Raw genomic sequence first — 19,908 nt, 5'->3', positions numbered from 1 at the left:
GATGACCTTGACAGGTTCAGGTTAAAGGTGGTGAAGCCTGTACTAGCCTAGGTCCTTGAATGGTGCCAGCCACATTAAACTGTGACATAGGTATTAAACCACTGAGATCTGGGAGTTGTTTGTTATAAAACCAGTTAGCTTACCCAACTCAGCCAATCTATTTCACCATCTGGAAAATACAAATTAAATCACATCTTTTATTTACCCAACGAATGGCTCGAGGCTACCTCTGCCTTAATAGCAGAAGTCTTTTATCTCTCACATAATGCTGGACCCCCTCTCAAATCAAAGTGTCCAAGAACACTCAGGCCAAAGGACTCCTGCTTCCAAAGGCCATGCAGGGAGGAAGAACTAAAACTCTGACCAGGCGTTGTCTTTGGTAATAGCCATGTAATCGGTCCTGCATAATCTGATGGGTGTGTGCTGACTGCTGCATTGCGGCTGCAGATCTGGAGCCCTGCCATGCCAGAATGTGGCTCCATCCTTCAGCTCCAAGGTCATAGTTACCTTTGCCCACTGCCACGTGCTCAGCTAGTGTTCCCCAAAACACAGTGGCCTAGGATGGCTGGACTGAGAGGGGCTTCCAGCCCCAGGCACGTGCTGCACAAAACCAAGCCTCCTACCCAAGCCCCAGTGCTGAACCTACTTCACCAACACACGTCCCCTTTCCCCTCATGGTGGGCTCCCTCTTGGTGCTTTTAATATTCTTTTATGCTGATGGATTATGGTCAATGTCACTCTGAACCACCAAAACAGGTTTCCTTAATTGCAAATCTCAGAGACCAGAAGTTGGGGGAGGGGGCCAACCCTTTCCTTCCCAGAAAACCCCTTGAGCAATTTGTATGAAAACTGTGCAAACCAAGGGGAGAAGCAGGTTTTGCATTGCCTCAGGAAAAACATAATAATAATAAGTGCCTATACACACTACATCTGCATACTTAATCAGGGCACTCAATTAACTTAGAACAAAGACATCTACTCCAAGGAAACCTTCTGCCTCTACCTACATAAAGAAGCAGCATCTTGAATTTTGCTCACATTATGTTACTTGAAGCTGTGAGTAAATACGACTATTCTCATTTTACAGATGCAGAGGTTCAAAGATGTGGAGTGGCTTGTCTGCCGTATCACAACTAGTAGGTGGTCAGCTAGGACACAAATCAGGTCCATCTGACTCCAAAGCCTAAAACAGTGTCTGAGGATCAGGAAGCTGGGAGTGGCTTAGCTGGGTGGTTCTGGCTCAAGGTCTCCCAGGAGGTTGCAGATAAGCTGTTGGCTTGGGGCCGCAGCCATCTGAGGATTGACTGGGGTTGGAGACTCTGCTTCCAAGATCACTTGGCTGCTGGCAGGAGGTTCAGTTCCTCACCACGTGGGCCTCTCATAGGGTTGGTTGTTCATGAGAGACAGAGACAGACAGACAGACAGACAGAAAAGCTGCAGAGTCTTTTACAACTTAATCTTGGAAGTAACATACCATCACTTCTGCTGAATTCTATTGGTCACACAGACCACAGTGTGGGAGAGGAAAAGGGTGGGTTGGATACCAAGTAGCATTGGAGGCCATCTTGTTGGTGGGAAGACCACATGGGATTTTTTTTTCCTTCTTTTTCATATCTAAATTTCCTAAATTTTTTTACCATAAACATATATGCTAAATTATAAGGAAAAAAGCTACTGGCTGCTGGAAAGGGCACTTCCTTAGCCCTGCTGTTGATTTTTAAGCATCTCCTATCAACCTCTGAGTTCCTTTTCTTTTTTTTTTATCATCATCATCAGTAACTTTTATTTGTTTTTAAGTTATGTCAGTTGACAAACTACATATTGGGGAAATCTACCTTTGGTCATGACTGAAAGATAAAGACCAAAAGATACTAGGAAACACCCAGTTAAACTATATCTTCTTTCCACCAAATCTCCTCTTTGACATTGTCAAAATGACCTTTTCAACCAACTTTGTCACAAATTTCACAAGGATGTAGTAACAATAATTACAAGACTGTAAAGAAAGATTGATATGGTGTTGGGTATGGGAAGTGGTCAGGTCGGGACCCATGACTGAGCAGGGGGACACAGGAGAGGAGGGGGATATCACAGTCTTGCAGATCCTCCCTGGGGACTGAGGGTTCTACCCACATGTTGGGCACAGAAGATGAGTGCCCTTAGCTGATTTTAAAACCAGTGGGGGGGCTTCCCTGGTGGCGCAGCGGTTAAGAATCTGCCTGCCAATGCAGGGGACACGGGTTCGAGCCCTGATCTGGGAAGATCCCACATGCCGCGGAGCAACTGGGCCCGTGAGCCACAATTACTGAGCCTGTGCATCTGGAGCCTGTGCTCCGCAACAAGAGAGGCCGCGATAGTGAGAGGCCCGCGCACCGCAATGAAGAGGGCCCCCCACTTGCCACAACTAGAGAAAGCCCTCGCACAGAAACGAAGACCCAACACAGCCATAAAATAAATTTAAAAAAATAATAATAATAATTTTTAAAAAGAACAGTGGGACTTACAGGAGGGCTGTAAGAAACAGAGACTTCATTGGTAAAGCGCATGCACCTATGCTTGCTTCCTCCTGGGAACAGCACAGAGAAAGCAGGTTGAAAACTGCCTGGGGCTCTGGCTGGTTTCTCACGACTGCTGCAGTATGCACCCCAACACGCACTAGGAGGCCACCGTAGCCACTCTTGCTCCCCGTGCTGTTCCTCACTAGGGTGGAAGTGCCATGGCCAAGGAGTGTGCACTCACTTGGAATGGAACCAGCTCAGACCTGCTCCTCAGGGTTTCTGCTCCAACACCTTGGGCCCTACCCACACCCCCAATAGAGTGTGACTGCCATTGAGCACCCGAGAGCTCCTGGCTCCCACCTGGCTCTGACTCTAGCTCCTCCACCTCCAGCCCAACTTCCCACCAAGGTGGTAGCTGCTAGCACACCCTCGGGGACAATATGACCCGTGCTCGCTTCAGATCCAGCTCTCTGATTTCCTTTTCTAATCGTCTTTTCCTCCATTGCCCTCTCACAGCCTGACCAAGGATTGCGTTCTCAGCACAGTCCTCTGGCACCATCTATTGGTGGGCATCCAAAATCACTGCTGTCAGCTGACAGCTGCGAACGCGTGAGTCCAAACGCCTCAGCTGCCTGCAGGAAAGTGAGATAGATAGGATATAACCATCGTTTGGCGGGGGGTAAAGCCTAGGGTCTCGTGTTTTTCTTCAGAGGGCCCAGGGGTCCTCCACATTCATCCACGAAGGGAGCTGTGGGATCCCAGAAGGGATGGGAGGGCTGTAAGAACTTTGCAGAGCAGGGCTAATCCTCTTTTCTCCCTGCTTCCCGCTTCTGCTCCCCAGATGCCGACCAGGCCTTCCACCCTGGCAGAGCCACACTCAGCCGGGAGCAACCAGGTGGGCCCCTGTTTCCTCCAGCTGAACAGCTCAGAATCTAATATCCAGAAACTTAACTTTCACGTTTAACAAACTGCAACCGAAGGCACTCCAAAAAGCCTTGTGTTCATTTTAAAGAACTTTGTATAGCTGGACAAATATATTTTGAAATATGTTGTAGCTTATTTTTTTGAGTCAAGAAGAAAAATGCTGACGTTTTAATTAGTCTCAACAAGTACTCCATACTCATTGGGAAAAATTAGAAAGTTTAGGAAAGTAAAAATAAAAGCCACTCATAACCCCACAATTACATTATTCTGGAGTTGTCTTTCTTGTCTTCTTATGTGCTTACCTAATTGTTTACTAGAATTATTTTCTTATAGTTCTATAAATTGTTTTTCTCACTTCAGCTTTACATGTTATAAGAGCCCAGGTGATCACTTGATTTTTATTGCCCATTGTAACTGAGCAGGACGCTATGAAGCCTTCCTAGGTCAGACCTCCCCCACTCCCCCCGCACCCACCCATGTCCTCTGCCTGCCTCTTGTCTGTAGAAAAACTTTATCCAAAGAATAAATTTAATCAGAAAGGTGAGAAAATGCAGAAGCAAAGAACAACAGCCAAACAAGACAAAAAAATGATAGTTTAGCCATTAAACAAAGTCAAGGACATTTAGCTCCTCCTCAAGGGAAGTAGAGAATATTCTGAGCCATATTCTTTGAGCTGTTTTGCAGAGATTAAAACCCCCACCCGGTAAACGAAGTTAACTACATGATGCCCAGACTGTAGTCATGACATAAGAGCTCCATCTGCACAAAGCCAAGAACTGGCCTCAAGGAAATGGGAACAAACCAGCCCTGGAACTGAAGATTAACTGTGTTTAAAACAATCAAGATGACATTGATCAAACTGCCATATGACCAATTTCAAGATGACCGTCAGAGCTGACTGTGCTGTTCTGCACGGAGGCCCCCCATCCCCTGCCTATACACCCTGGAAACTCCCCCTTAAAAGCTCTTGCCCCCAGTGGGCAACAGGGAGTTGGTTCTTTGGGACACGAGTCCACCTTCTACCCAGCATTGCCAGCTTCCTCAGTAAAACTGTCTTTCCTTTTACCCAGCACCTATTTCTCAGTATTGGATTCTTGAGGGATGAGCAGTTGAACCTGAGTTCAGTAACACCATGATACCTCAGTTTCTAGGCTACACCTGCATATTCTTTATCAAATTAAGTGCTAGAAGAAGGCAACACTTGAATGCTGGCCCGTTTTGCAGTTTAGCCTGGTTTTTCAACAGTATCCAGTTAACAACAGGTCACTGATAGAATGTGAAGGTTTCTTGTACCTTCCTGCCTGGACCAAACCAATAGTATATGCATAAAGTTCTGGGACAAGTTTGGCCTGAATTAAAGCACGAAGAATGTGGATTTGTTCCCCCAGCCCAGAAAGAAGCCTAGCAGAGGGCCTTCCCTGGTAGTACAGTGGTTAAGACTCCACGCTTCCACTGCAGGGGGCACGGGTTTGATCCCTGGTCAGGGAACTAAGATCCTGCATGCCACGTGGTGTGGCCAAAAAAAAAAATAAAAGCCCAGCATAACTAACTATAACATAATCTTTAGTGAAGGCCTCTAGGATAGAGATGTAGGCAGATCCTTACTGTTTTCTCTCACGTGTTAGATACCTCCAGGTTCTGTTCCTAATTGCCTGTGCTAAGAAACTGACTACATTTTAAACGAAATCATCTACTGTTGAAAGAGATGACTAAGAACCAAACTTTGGAGTTAATTCAGATTCCAGTTCTGCCTATTACTAGCTATAGGGCTGTGTTTTAGTTAGTAATTGCCACAAAAATGCCGTGTTTTAGTTAGTAATTGCCACAAAAATGCCACATAACAAGTGACCCCAAAGGCATAGATTCCCATGGAATAAATTATCCTCATGGATGTGCACATCACCTAGGAGCCAGCTGACCTAGACAGGGCTGGGCCATGTAGCTCTGCACCAAGGTAGAGTCTCGACAGGCTTGGCTGGGCAGCTCTATTCATTCTGGGGCCCAGGCTCACAGGGCAGCTGCCCAGGGGAGGTTATTTTCATGGCAATGAAGAGGGAAAACAAAATCAAGCAAAATCTCATATGGACTAGATTTGGAATGAGTACTTCTGTTCACATCTATGGGCCAAAGCAAATTGCAGGGCGGCCTTGTCTTAAGTCCGAAACAAAGGAGAGGGAATGCATCAGGCCACCATCACCACATGTCTCAGATCCACCCATCTCTCCAAATTCACTGCCACTTCCCTCACAAGTGACCATCATCTATTTCCAAAACCATTCTTAAGGCAGAGCCTCTAACAGGCTCCCCTGCTTCCAGGCTCCCCTCCTACAATCCATTCTCCTTGCAGTGACCGGCACATCAGCACACTCTGTTGTGGAAACTCTGATGGCTTCCCACGGCTCGTAGGCCAGCTTCCCATCTCCCGACCGCGGCTCCCGAAGCCCGATTCACTCCCGACTGTCTCCGGCTTCATATTCTGCCCTTAGCTTCCTCACCAGCGAGGCCCTAAAGACCACAGCCTTCTCACTGCTCTTCAGAAGTGCCAGCTTCATTCCTGCCTCAGGGTCTTGGCACGCTGCCCCTCCTGCCCACTCCCTCCGGGGCTGGCCTCTCACTCCAGCCGCAGTGTGTCGACAGATACAGGTTCGATTCCTTCTTAATTTCCTGTCTCTCCCATAGGCCCTTAAATTCCACAAGGACAGGGATTATGCCTGTTTTGTTCACAAATGTACACACCGAGGGCCCACTGCCAGCCTGTAGTACATGATCAATACAAATTTAAGTCGATAAATAAATAGCTACACTTACTGGGTGTTTAATATATCCCAGGCAATACGCTGAGTGTCTCAGCATGTTACAGCATCAAAAGTATAACCACACTCCTACCTGCCATCTTCTTTCTTCCTGAACTTACCCTCAAGGCCCCTCTCTCCTGGGACATGAAGATGGGCCCTGGGAACTTCCCAGTTGAAGTTGTAATGGTCAGATGACCGTTCAAAACACTTGTGGGAAGATGCCCTCCTAGGGAACTGAGTCTCTAAACTTCCTCAGCTTTAACAAGAAGACATCCACCAGCACCCAGCCCCCTCAGGCACTCGGGGCTGTGTATTCAGCAAGCCACAGATGCTGCATTCCGGACACCTCGGGCAAACTTCAGCTCTCTGTCACATACTGCTTATCATCTTTTTTGTTTTGTTTTGTTTTTTTAAGAGAACGAACATATGGTGACCGGGGGGAAGGGCGGGGGGGAAGATAGTTAGGGAGTTTGGGATTGACATATACACACTGCTATATTTTAAATGGATAACCAACAAGGACCTACTGTATAGCACAGGGAACTCTGCTCAATACCTAAATGGGAAAAGAATTTGAAAAAGAATAGATACTTGTATATGTAAAACTGAATCCCTTTGCTGTACACCTGAAACTAACACAACATTGTTAATCAACTATACTCCAATATAAAATAAAAAGTTTTTTTTTTAAAGATGCTTATCAAAAGTAGAAAAGTTCTGTGATTTCCACTCAGTCAGTTTGGGCAGGGGGAGAACTGAAGCTCAGGCCTCCAAACTTCTGGACCCGCACCATCCTTCTTACCACCATGTATCTGGAAGCATCTCTTTAAAAGCAAAATATTTTCTATCCTCAATGAGGCAAGTAATCATGTCTGGAATAATTCCATTGTCATATGCTCCAGATCTGTGCTTTTTGCCTAATCAGGAAAGTAATTACAGCAAGGGATCTTGGGCAGACCTGGACATACTATGGGAATCCATGCCTGGAAAACTGACCTGATTTCACCCAGTATTTCAAATAAACAACTCAGGAATGTGCTGGAATTGTCAGTAGTTATTTTGACTTGGCAAGCAGGCCAGCATTTAGCTGTAGTCTCCAGATGGTTGGGACAGGCGAGGAGGATGAGAAATGGGAAAGAAAGGGAAGAGGTGGGGAAAGAGAGAAAGGGATTGAGAGGGTGCGATCAGCAAGGGAAACAAAAGATCTGATAGGACCCCGCCTGCTCTGCCCGATGGCAATGACCACTGAGGACCTAGTGGGACCTGGAGGCCCGGGCAAACGTGTCTCCCACTGAACGTGCTACAGTGTGGCCTGTTCTGTGCAAGAAAATATACCCTTTACTCCCACTAACTAGTCAAGGGTCTGGTGGTGTCCTTCCTTCCATCCTATTGTGGTCACTCACCCTTGTGACTACCGTGCAGTTTCCATGCAAAGAAAATAGAGAAGGCAAAATTGTGTGTATATGTCTGTGTGTAAGTTTACTTATGTACACACACACACACACACACGCCTGGTGCAGCGTCTTAAAGGTGAGACGGTTTTAATCAACCTGGCTTACAATCCTAGGGCTCTTCCCTGCCAGGGTCATCAGGCACAACCTGACCTCACCTCACCTCACCCCTCCCTGCACGCCCTCATCCTGAAGCCCTCACCATCCTCCAGGAGGGCACATTCACCCCCTGCCTCCCGCCTTATATCCTCCAACTAAAATCCTGCTTAAGACTTGGCTCACATACCACCCCCTTATGCTCCTGGGACCCGTCACCTGTTCCTTTATCGCCTCCAGTATTTCGTGGGGTTTGTTGTGCATTTGCATCACACGTGCCCCTGGCCCCTCCCTCTAGACTGTCCGCTTCTTACGGGCAGGACTTGTGCTGCGTTCACCCTTTGTGTCCCTGATGGACCCGAGGAGTGGGCACTGCCGCCGTCCAAACAGTAAATAAGGCAGGGGTTGAGTGGAGAGTGTGTGGCGACACTTCCTCCTTGACACGATGTAGCTGCGCTGCCTTGTGTGTGAAAACCAGTTGGTGCGTCTGGGTGTGAAATGCTATTTTTCTCCATATTTTCATCATCTAACATACTAAAGATTTTATTTACGCTATGTTGTTTGTCTGCCTCCTCTTACCAGGATGTAAGTTCCATGAGGGCAGAGATTTCTGTCCATTTTGTTCACGGTAGAACCTTCAGCCACCAAGGTACAGTGGCTGGTGTATAGTAGGTACTCAGTACATCACTGTTGAATGGATTAATTTGTTTCAGGCAAGAGGAATAAGAGAGATCTTAGAATCATCTCAGTCTACTTAGAGTTTGCATCAAGGCATAAGGGAGCGAGATGAAAGAAAAAGTACCCAAACTGCCACAGTCTCCCAGCAATTCTGAGATTCCCCAAATCCCCCAACCAGAAAACCCTCTAAAACTCCTGGAGGCTTGCCTAAGGCATATAAGCCACCCCCAAGTGGGTGTCTGTCCATCTGCAGACCCACGTCCGACCCTCTGTGAGCACAGGCAGCCACACCTTAGCTGCACACTCGCTTCCCCCAGGTCTCCACTTCATCACCCTCCGTGTGTCTTTCGGGCTGAATTATGTGCCCCCAAAGTTCGTATGTTAAAGTCCTAACGCCCAGTGCCTCTGAATGCAACTGTACTTGGAGACAGACTCTTTCAAGAGGTAACTAAGGTAAAACGAGGTCATTAGAGTGCGCTGTAATCCACTGTGACTGCTGTCCTTATAAGAAGAGGAGATTAGGACACACAGAGGGACGACCATGTGAAGACAAAGGGGGAGATGGTCGTCCACCAGCCAAGGAGAGAGGCCCCAGAGGAAACCAACCTGCTGACACCTTGATCTCAGACTTCTAGCCTCCAGAACTGTGAGATGATAAATTTCTGTTGTTTAAGCCCCCCAGTCTGTTGTACTTTGCTACAGCAGCCCTAGCAAACCAAAAGGATGTGGGAAAATCCCATGGGAAACGTGTTTTTGTTAAGGATGCCCCAGCTGAATGCAGGAAACTAAACCGCTGGATAAGCGAAATGATTTGGACATAAAGCAAGGAGGGGGAAAGTCAAACAGAGGCATAATGTGTTGACATTTTTTATATTTGGTATTTATAAGTCTTTTTAAAAATGTTTTTTTCAGGCCATTTTTTTCCTTAAAAAACAAACCAAAAAAAAAAGCAACCAACAGCAATACTCTGTACAAGTATAACAAACATTAGAAATATGCATCATTCCAAAATAGTTACAAGAAAATTACAGTTTTAGAGTCCACATCAACATATGCTATTCATAGGTGCCCCCGAGGGAAAAAAAGCTACAGTATGTTAAGTACTCGACTGCTACACATAGTCTGAAAACTCAGAACTTGGACTTTGGAGGCAAATCAACATCAGTCACCAAGACTTGTTTAGCTCAGCAAGTGCAATCAAGCATTTCAAAAGAAAACCAGGCTTTTTCATCCCAGATGAAAAGCGAACATGAACCATCTGCATAGTCGGCCCCAACCCCAGGAGCCTCTGACTTGGTGATGCCCAAATCCAGTGGACTCAATTTTGCCAAAATCTAATGGTGGTTACATGGCCACAGGGAACAGACCCAAATGTCATTTCCTACTGGTGCCAATCATCACTAGATTTAACTTTGCAGACAAAACGTCCTTGCTCTTGGGAGAAGATATCAATGGCCCAAATCCCCCAAACTAACTCATCCCATCCTGGCTGGTTTTCTGTATGCAACTGTCAAATACTAAGCAAGGGCGATCACACCATCCCCACGATTCCACTGGACTCCTCAAAGTTTAGTTCATTGTTCACTGTTCCATTGTTCCTGGAAGGGTTGGGGGCAGGAGCTCAAAAGCACTTTCTCTTTTCTGGGACCAACCCCCAGCCCGGGTGTCCTTTATATTTACACATTAATCTTCCCTTTTCACTGTGCTATAAATACCCTCACCAAACCACCCCCCCACCCTTGGCCCATCGCCAGGTCTCTTCAGGATGCAGAGAAACATCGTGACCTTCGTGTGACCTGCCCATTTGGAATCCAGGCCTCTCCACCACAAGCCTTCCTCTCAGGACTGGGAATGACGTCTGAGAGTGGCTGCTGCCCATTTCCCAAGATCATCCCAGGCGGAAGGGAGGAAGATTTCTGGTTTTTGCATTTTGACACAATATGTTTATGATTATTGTTGCTTTCATCTTTTAAAGGAATTTTTCGAGTTAAGTCCTTCCCTCCGACTTCTCCACGGCAGCGGCAGTAATGTGGGCAGGGCGTACATCTACATGGGATTTGGTACACTGGCACCCATCACCGTGGTTTCCTGACAAATTGAAGTGGGAAGGGGTGTGACCCACAGAACTGCTGCCTGAACAGGGACCACTGAAGAAGTTACGGAACTCTCCAAGATCTGCGTGCAAGGGGCAGCCTTCCAAGTGTGAAGGCTTGGAAGCAATCGCCCAAACCCAGCTTCACTCAACACCCCGGGACGGCACGGCTTCCCTGATGCAGACCTTCAGAGCCAAAGAGGAGGACCCAGCCTGGCCTGGCCTGGCCAGCGCACTCCTCCAAGGGCCTGATACTGAACAAACTGCTTTCTACCAAAGAGAGCAAAGGATTCAGCAAAAAGTGCAATTTCCATTTGGAAAGTAAGGTTCTCCCAAAACATGACACCATCATCACTTCTCCTTTATTTCTTTCAGTACCTCAAAGGGAGAGGGAGACAAAAGACGTGCAGCACTCGACCTCTGAACCGAATCAAGGGCTTTCTGTACGCGGTGGTTCCCCCTTCGTGACCCTAAAATACCCAACTGTCCAGTCAGTGATCGAAGTGCCGGTGAGTTAAGGAGCATGGCAGGGTCAGGAGACAGGTTCCCACAGATCCACGGTGACCAGGGCACCCCGCTCCCATTTTCAATAGGACACATCGTCCTATGTTTACAGCAGGATTTATGACTGTGGGAAACGGCCACAGGACTCCAGGGACTTGGTCATTCCTTCATAAGACCTTGTACACTTCATTGCCTATTGGAGGAGAAACTCAACGCATCTTCAAAATATAACCTGAGCCACAATATAAAATAAAAAGAAACAAATCCTTTCGTGTTAATGCCTTGAGAAGTTTACAGATTATGTACCAATAAAATAAATCCACATAGATTCTGAAATTCTCGGTGGATACACATACCTGAAAGCCAAAAACAACAACAACAAAAATCAATCTACACTTTAAAAAATCAAAGTAATTACAGCAGCAGTATAGTGAAAAGAAGTTTTAAAAATAATAATTACATCTTTGATACAAATTCGAACTTTGTACACCTCAGTTCCAAGGAATGACTGTTTTAAGAGCTTAGTATATATATACACAGCAGATACTGGTATGTGTCACTGCAGATACAGACTAAAGCCAGTAGACTCTACGGAAGGAGGGATTCATCTGACACTGTTTTCACACGGAAGTGTTCGCAGATTGCCACGCTTTTAAAAACACACACACATACACGGACACACAGAGACACATAAAATGCCAACCTGAGTAAAACGTTACTAAAAACCTAGAGCATCATGAATCACTAAGTCACATATTGCACCTTTAAATAATCCTTCTTACCACATACAGAAATGAGAAAAAAGATCAAATGGGGACAATAAAAGATTATTGTGTCACTGAAGGGTTCCTCTGCTTCCCCCCAACCTTCCCCCACCCCGAAATTCTCACGGTGATAATTTAGTTTCCACTCTTGCTCAACCAATGGGCAGAAAATGTGGCCATCAGAAGTGTCTTTGGGGAAAAATAGGAGGGGAAAAGGGAAGAAAGAATAGAGCACAAAACAGGGGATGGGGGAAGTTGGGGAGGATCTCCTCTAATCAAATGAGAACAGGAATGTTACTGAGAAGGCTGAACCTCTGATACTAAACTACTGTTTAAATATTCCACATAGTCCAATTATGAGATTCAATACAAAAATAGAGATCTACTGAGTTTTACCTGTGGAAGCATAATTCAGAAAAGGCACATGTTCAAATAGAAAACCCAGGCAGGAGAGGTACCACGTAGCCCTCCCTACATGATAATCATCCACAATTATGTATTTTCCATCAGCTAGATTCCAAGATACAGTAGGTAAAAATAGACCTCTGATACTTAAAATATATTCAACCTAACACAATCCTGGCTTTAGCGTGTGAATCATATAAAACAGTCTTTTTAAAAAAGAATGTCTTGTAAAAGAAAAAAAAAAATCATAGCTCACTTTTCCTGGTGTTCTGTAATTCTCAAGAAAAAAAAAAAAAGAGTGAACTCATCCCACTGATAATCAGAAACATAGTTGATTTGCTCACCACCCATCCACAGCCCCTGATAGCCCCAACTTCTCATTTGTCATGTTTCACATGTGCAGCTTCACACTCTCAAATTAGTTCTAACAAAACGGAACAAAGAATTAGGATACTAGACATATAAAAACATGTCAACATCGGGGCATTTTCCTTTGCTGTGGGTGTGACGGTCTGGTTAACTCCAGAAAGGTTTTCCTTTGGAATTTAGGCAATGTAACCATTTGTCTTTCCGAACGCGGTCATTGGTGCAAGGTTTTCGTAGATTGTCATTGCGGTTGTGTTCTGGTAGATGAGATCTACTTTCGAGTCCTTCTGGGATCTGATAATATCCAAAACACACTGATTGAGGAAAACATACTGGTCCTGTTAGAAAAAGAAAGAGAGAAAACAAATGAGCACAGGTCCCAAAGATGAGCACCGAAGGTTTTTTTCAAACAGATTACTGCCCTCCAACCCCACCCACCCCACAGCGAACACTCCAAGTTCACGTAGGTCAAGGGGTAATAACGTAGTGGTGAAATCTGAAACCACAGACAGCAAGGTTCTCATCATTAATGGTTCTCAATGAGAGCGGCGCACTCCCCGCACCTCCTGGCACCAAGGTAAAGTATCAGAATATTGGGGAAGGGCAAAGAATGTGGAGGAAATCATGCACTAAAAAGTCCAGCAGGGTTTTCTTGGCTAGGGAGGAAGTGGAGAATGAGTAAGCTGTGATTCTCAACAGAGGGATGGGTTAAAGGGGGATGATCAGGGCTGAGTTGGGGGTCCCCATCCTGAAGGGGGTGTAGAGACAGGGGTAATGATTGGGGTAGACCTGAAGGTCCCCACGCTTCAGGCAAGCACATCAGAATCTGCAGGTAGCCATTAAAAAGAGGAAGAAAGGGTGTATGCTGAAAGATATCCACGATGCTGTTAGAGGAGAAAAACATCACAGGGCAGCATTACCTACAAAATAAGATCCAGTTTTTAAAATATGCTCTCTCTGTGTGTGTATGTGTATACATTTTTTTAACAGAGGTACATAAAGAAGCCTGTAAAGACATATGCAAGGTGTAAACATTAGCTACCTCTAGGGAGTGGAATTGTGGAAGAAAAAGTAAAAGAGAAAAATGTCCTCTGTATAATCCTGTACTGTTAAATTTTTTTGATATGAACAAATTTATATTATTTTCAAAATATTTTAAAAAGGGATGAGAAAATTTGTAAGCAGGTATAAGATTTCTGTGTTTCTCAAAAGCGGATAAAAGATTGAGAATTACGACTCTATATGTTAATTACAGCAGGAAATAGAAGATCTCTGTCCCCACCAACGCAGGAGGTGACTTCCACTCTTCCCACCACAGCCATGCTGCGCCACCCCAAAGCACACAACGCACCCAGGCCTCCGGAACATTCCCTGCTGGACTCGGAAACCCAGCACATACTCATAGAGTTCTGAATTGGTTCAAGGTGACGGCCTGATACAAGATTAATATTCTGCTCTATCCTGGCCAGGGAGCATTCATCCCGACAGCTTTGAGGAAGGCTATTTCCTAATACACATGTTGAGAACATGCCTTGAACACATCGTTTATCAGGAACATTTCAGGGAAAGCCAAAGCCAACAGTTTTACATAAATGACACTGTAGGTATTAAGCATGCATTTTCCCAATTGGTCACCATCCTCCCGTAGCTATGATGATTGATGTTCTTTAACATTTACAAGGCAGGGTGAGGATATATTGCTGTGTTAAAGCTTAAAGCAGCATTATCCTATTTCGTATCATTAATATTTGATAAGTCCATTTCATTAGCTTATTTTAAGAATGGTCAGATCTTCTTAGAAATCAAGAGTTGAAAAGACCAGTTTTATGAGTTTAAAACCCGGAAGCCAAAGTTCAGAGACTTGCTAAGATTATTTGGTGAGTCAGTGGCAGGAAGGTGAGGAATCCTGATACTGTCTCGGTTTGTAGCTGCATTGCTGCTATCAGGACGACTATGTCACTGCATCGGGTATCGTGGGGTAGTTCAATCCCACATCACTTTAAGGTCTTGAAAGAAATCCACCTCACAGCCAAGAGCCAGAAAGATCTGGAAGGGTGGAATATTTTAACACAAGTGTGTGACATGATGCCATCTTTTAAACACAGACGGGAAGGGGTAATTGTCAAACACAGACATTGGGCTCACCTCTGTTTGCACCATTAAAGGCCTGTGCATTCGAAGGTCGTACACAATCCCGTACACATCCACAGTGTTCTCGTCCTCTATCTGATAGATAAGACGATCGATGGCAATGAAAGTGCCCGTCCTTCCCACCCCAGCACTGAAAAAAAGGGGAAATGAGCATGTCAGCATGGGTTACCTCTACTGTAAAACTCCCATTTCTCCATTTATACATATATCTTACTCTCCTCCGCTATCAGGCTTTGAGGGTCAAGCCCAGGACCATTACCAATTGGCTCGATTGAAACCTTTCAAGTCAGACTGTACTAGCTTAGAACTGGGGCCCAAGTCCTAAAGTTACTTTCATGTCAAATGCCACAAATAAAACACCTTGCTAGAGTGTCTTGAATCTCAGTCCCATTCAAGTCGCCACTGCATCTAGGATGGCAAGTTTCATCAATTTACTCCCCAGAGGGCAACAAAGTCCCTCCCTTCTTCTGTCCTAAAATCAATTCCTTCAGCTTCAAAGCTAATTTCTTATTGTTCTGGAGGAGAGGGTGGCAAACTTTTTCTGTTAGGGGCCAGAGAGTAAATATCTTCAGCTTTGCAGACTTTGCAAATCCACTCTTTCTGCCACTATAGCATAAAAGTAACTATAGACAATATGTAACCAAATGGACATGGCTGTGTTCCAATAATACTGTATTTACAAAACCAGACTTGGCTGGCTGGTGACTTAGACTGTGGTGATGGTTTCACAGGGGTATACTCATCTCCAAACTCATCAGGTTGTATTCATTAATTTACATGCAGTTTTTATATGTGGAAAAAATATTTTTAAATAAATAAAATGAACTAGAGTTATGTGTTTCAATATTGTTAAACAGCAAACCAAAATGCTAAACAAAACAGGTTGCAGAATGATGTATACTTTACAAAATCTGGTAAAAGTTTAAAGCTATATAAAACCATAGAGTTACGTACATATGTAATAAAATATAAAAGCATGGAAGGGAATGATACAGACCAACTTTAGGACCACATTCACCTATGTAAGAAGGCGAATGGAATAGAAGACTAGTAAGCAGAGACTTTAATTGTATCTGTAACGTATTATTAACAAAAAGAAACATATATGGCATCATGTCGTGCTTGATTAAATTGTTATTATTCTCCATACTTTTGTAAGGTTGAAATATTTCAAAACAAAATATTATAAATAAGAAAGAGATTAAAATATATTACGATTTTTTTTTAAATACAGGCAGGTGACCAGATCTGACCCACAGGCTATAGTTTGCCGACCGCCGTTCTAAAGTCGAAGGCTTAGGGAATAAGCCCTACTTTTTTATTGGTCCCTTATCCAAACCTTTCTTGAATTTGTAAATACCTATTGCAGTCCCTCTTAGGGTTTTGTTTTTTTTTTCAAAAGTGTCCATATTTATAATTACGTTTGAAATCTGTCACACATGGACAGCCATCTGCATACCTGCAGTGCACCAGAATCGGTGACTCAGGGGGACTCTGCTTCATGTAGTCACGAACAAGGTACCGGAAGTTGATGAGCAGGTCAGTGGTGTCAGGAACGCCATGGTCAGGCCAGGAGGTGAAATGGAACTGACGCAGAGGGTGACTCTCACTTGTCTGGATCTAAAAGCCAAGAAAAGAGGTAAGATCCAGAGAGCAAGGCAAGCTAGATCAAGCAGTACCTGAAGACTGAACTGCACGGCTCAGCTGAAAGGCAGCTCAGCAGAAGTGGTTACGACCACAAATTAGAACTGTACATTGGTACAACAGCTGATAAAGTGCTTGCAGGGACTTCGATGTACTCATCAAATCCTCATAACATGCCAAGCAGGAGGGTTTACTATCCCCCTTTAAAGAAGGAGGAGAAAGGTTCCAAGAAGTGAAACACTCAGCTCAGAGGCAGAAGTCTCTCATCCTTCGATTTTGAGTTCAGAATCTTCCCCTTCCAATCCAGCCTCCTGCCAATCATGTGCTCACATTCTTACACCTACACCTCCTTAGAGCTTCATAAACCCCACCCCTTGAGCCCACCTGGAAATGTCACTGACCAAAAATGAATTTATACAAATACAACTAGGATAGTCAGTGCCTTCGGGGCAAGAACTGCCTCATAATTCACGTCTTACAAAGAATTTAATAAAGTGATAGGCAACTGGCAAGCACCAAGTAAATATTTAGAACTGTAGGGGTTTGAGAAAGGGCTCCCCCCAGAAAGCATCTATTTCGACTTCAGATAGACAATAGAAAGTGAAGCTTATTATAACAGAGTTAGTTATTACACAGACTGGTTTCCTACAGGGACCAAAGCACATACCTTTAATTATCAGAACTCTGCCCAGGCTGGGCCATTCCCATTCCTGATTCAACTGTACTCATTATGCCTACACCTGGGCACTGGCCTCACCTGTGTGTACCTACATCTGGTCTGCTGGCATTTCCATCTTCTTTATGACAGTTACCCTTTGAAGCTTTTTTTTTTTTAATGTATATACATTACAAAAGCAGTACATTCACATTATTCAAAATGTGGAAGACAGTAAGAAAAAAGGGCAGTGAGGGAAGAGGGTACTGTGAAGTCCCGTCCCGCATGAACATAACATTCACAGATTTAATTATAAGTACTCATCCAAAGAAAGAAACCAACCATGAGAGAAAAGAGGGGAGAAGGAGAGAGCTGAGGGGAAGGTCAGATTTTCAGTATTATCTCCACAGAAGAGCAAAGAGGCTCGGCTTAGAGGTGGCAGTCAAAGGACACTTTCAGACCTATCGGTTATGTTCCCACTTTTTAAAGGGAAAATATATTCATGCATTTTGTACAATTAAAAATAATATTTTATTAAATGCCATGTGGTATCCTGGATTGGATCCTGAACTGGAAAGGGCTTTAGTGGAAAAATATGAACTTAGAATAAAGTCTGGAGTTTAGCTAATAAAAATAATAATAATAGTAATTTTTTTAATGATGTGGACAATTCTACCCACAATTCCCCTCCACAAGGGCAAACTCCAAGCAGTGAAAGCAACCAAGGATAAGCCAGTCTGTTTAAAATGGGTGAAATCTATAGAAATAAGTATGACATTTTAAGGGATTCTCAGCTATGGTGAACTGCATTATTTATGTGACTCATTCAATACATGATTAACTGCTTTGACGGCATCTCCAGGAGAGGAATTGAAATAAGTATTAATGGAGGCCAGAGCCTTTGAGACACAGCAATTAGCAAAGAGTTAATATACTACAACAGTGTAGCATGAAATGACTTATGAAATCTTCAAGGATAATTCTCATCAACTAGAAACCAGCCCACCAACCCCTCATAAAATGCAACTCTACTAAATCTACTTCCAGGCTTTTCTTTTATGCACTATTCATAATGTGCATAAAATTTTGTCTCCTAGTATATTTCACTTAATTACACTCTAACTTCTCCTCATGGTAATTATGCAGTCTCCATAGCCATCATTTCTAATAGCTGAATAATGATACAGTGACTAGATAATCTATAGTTTCATTATCTATACTCCGAAAGCTAGATATTTTCACGGTTTCCAAATTTTCCCCCCCATTATAAATAATACTCAGATTCATCTTTATGAATAATAAGCCTTTGCCTATATTTCAGATTATTTCTTTAGGGCAGATTCTCAAACTTGGAACCACCAGATCAAACGGGGATGGATATTTTTATGCCTTTGATATAAACTGCAGAGGGTTATATTGATTTATGCAGCCATCAAAAGATATAAATGTTGCTCATGACACTGATTCTATTTTTAAACATCCTTAAAAAAATTAAAAGGACACATAAACTGACTTCCTAGAATGCCTACACAATTTAACTGCATTTGTTTTCATAACGTTTTGGGGGAAGGGAGGCCATGTGTATATGTCCTGGAATCCTATTATTGTAACTGTCAGTATAAACTATTCCAACAGCAAATAGCCACTCCTGATGTCATATTTCCAACCAAATAATCCAAAACGGCCTTGATTTGTAACAAAAATTCTATAGCAGGTCACCTGGAAGTGGAAGGAAAGGAGTACAGATGTTGAGCCGTGCTCTTAAGATTCACTTTAGGGCTTCCCTGGTGGCGCTGTGGTTAAGAATCTGCTGCCAATGCAGGGGACATGGGTTCGAGCCCTGGTCTTGGAAGATCCCACATGCCGCGGAGCGGCTGGGCCCGTGAGCCACAACTACTGAGCCTGCGCGTCTGGAGCCTGTGCTCCGCAACGGGAGAGGCCGCAACAGTTGAGAGGCCCGTGCACCGCGATGAAGAGTGGCCCCTGCTCGCCACAGCTGGAGAAAGCCCTCGCACAGAAACGAAGACCCAACACAGCCAAAAATCAAGAAATAAATAAATAAATTTAAAAAGAAAGTCTTTAAAAAAAAAAAAAAAGATTCACTTTATTTAAGAACAACTTAGGAAATTCTCTTTAAGAAAGCAAAGCCAAAGGGTTGCCTTAGAGTATATGCGGATATGGATTGTCTTATTCTGTAAAGAAAAAAGCAAAACTATAATTCTGATGCGTAAAAAAATTGGTTAATACCAACCTAAAAAGTATCACCCCAAAATTAATATATGTTAATGTTATATGAGACATCCTTCTTGACCTCTTACTTACATTTTTCACTGTGAAGTCTCTGATGGTCCATTCTGGTAGAACGATTTCTGACGTCATTGCCACCGTTATGTCCCCATAATCCTCAGCCTGCTTGTAGGGCCAGTACTCCTCACATTTGGTCTAGAATAAAATGTGTTTTTATACAAAGACTCAGATCACACCGTCTACCATCACGAAACCCTCACAAGGAGACCAGATATTGAAAACTAGCACCACCCGGGGTCTGAATCTATCCCTTAGGTGGGTTCTGTCTGACCCTTGGAATTTTGGGTTTTTTTTAATTTGCGATTCCTGCCAACTCTTTTAAATTTGGGAGTTTTCCCATAAAAATCCAGATTTCTGGCTTCTCTTGAAAAATCAGAAGATCTAGCCAACACTGAGCCCCCATTTCTGCACAAAAACTGACTCAGAGCTAAGCAGCAGCTGTTCCTTCACGGGGGACACCATGCCCACCCAGCTCCCCCAGCCCTACAGCAGCCATTCCACTAACTGCTCCCTGAACTAAACTTCTCTGACTGACCTATAATCCTAAGCAGCAGAAGAAATGAGAACTTTTCCCAATA

General features: G+C 44.0%; 1 protein-coding gene across 1 annotated transcript in view; it reads right to left on the bottom strand.

Annotated features, from left to right (window-relative positions):
- Positions 1-10,872: 10,872 nt before the first annotated feature.
- Positions 10,873-19,908, bottom strand: part of PTPRJ (protein tyrosine phosphatase receptor type J) — a 164,679-nt gene continuing 155,643 nt past the window's right edge. The window contains exons 20-23 of the mRNA XM_082478337.1: positions 19,346-19,465; positions 16,184-16,344; positions 14,719-14,854; positions 10,873-12,911 (exon numbers count right to left, since the gene is read on the bottom strand). Coding sequence (XP_082334463.1) covers positions 12,753-12,911; positions 14,719-14,854; positions 16,184-16,344; positions 19,346-19,465 — 576 coding nt within the window. The 3' untranslated portion in view covers positions 10,873-12,752. The remainder of the gene's footprint in view (positions 12,912-14,718; positions 14,855-16,183; positions 16,345-19,345; positions 19,466-19,908) is intronic.

This window comes from Balaenoptera physalus (genome assembly GCF_965194825.1).
Source record: "Balaenoptera physalus genome assembly, chromosome: 10".
NCBI lineage: Eukaryota > Metazoa > Chordata > Mammalia > Artiodactyla > Balaenopteridae > Balaenoptera > Balaenoptera physalus.
The sequence above is the reverse complement of the archived record's forward strand: the minus strand, read 5'-3'. Positions and strand labels throughout refer to the sequence as shown.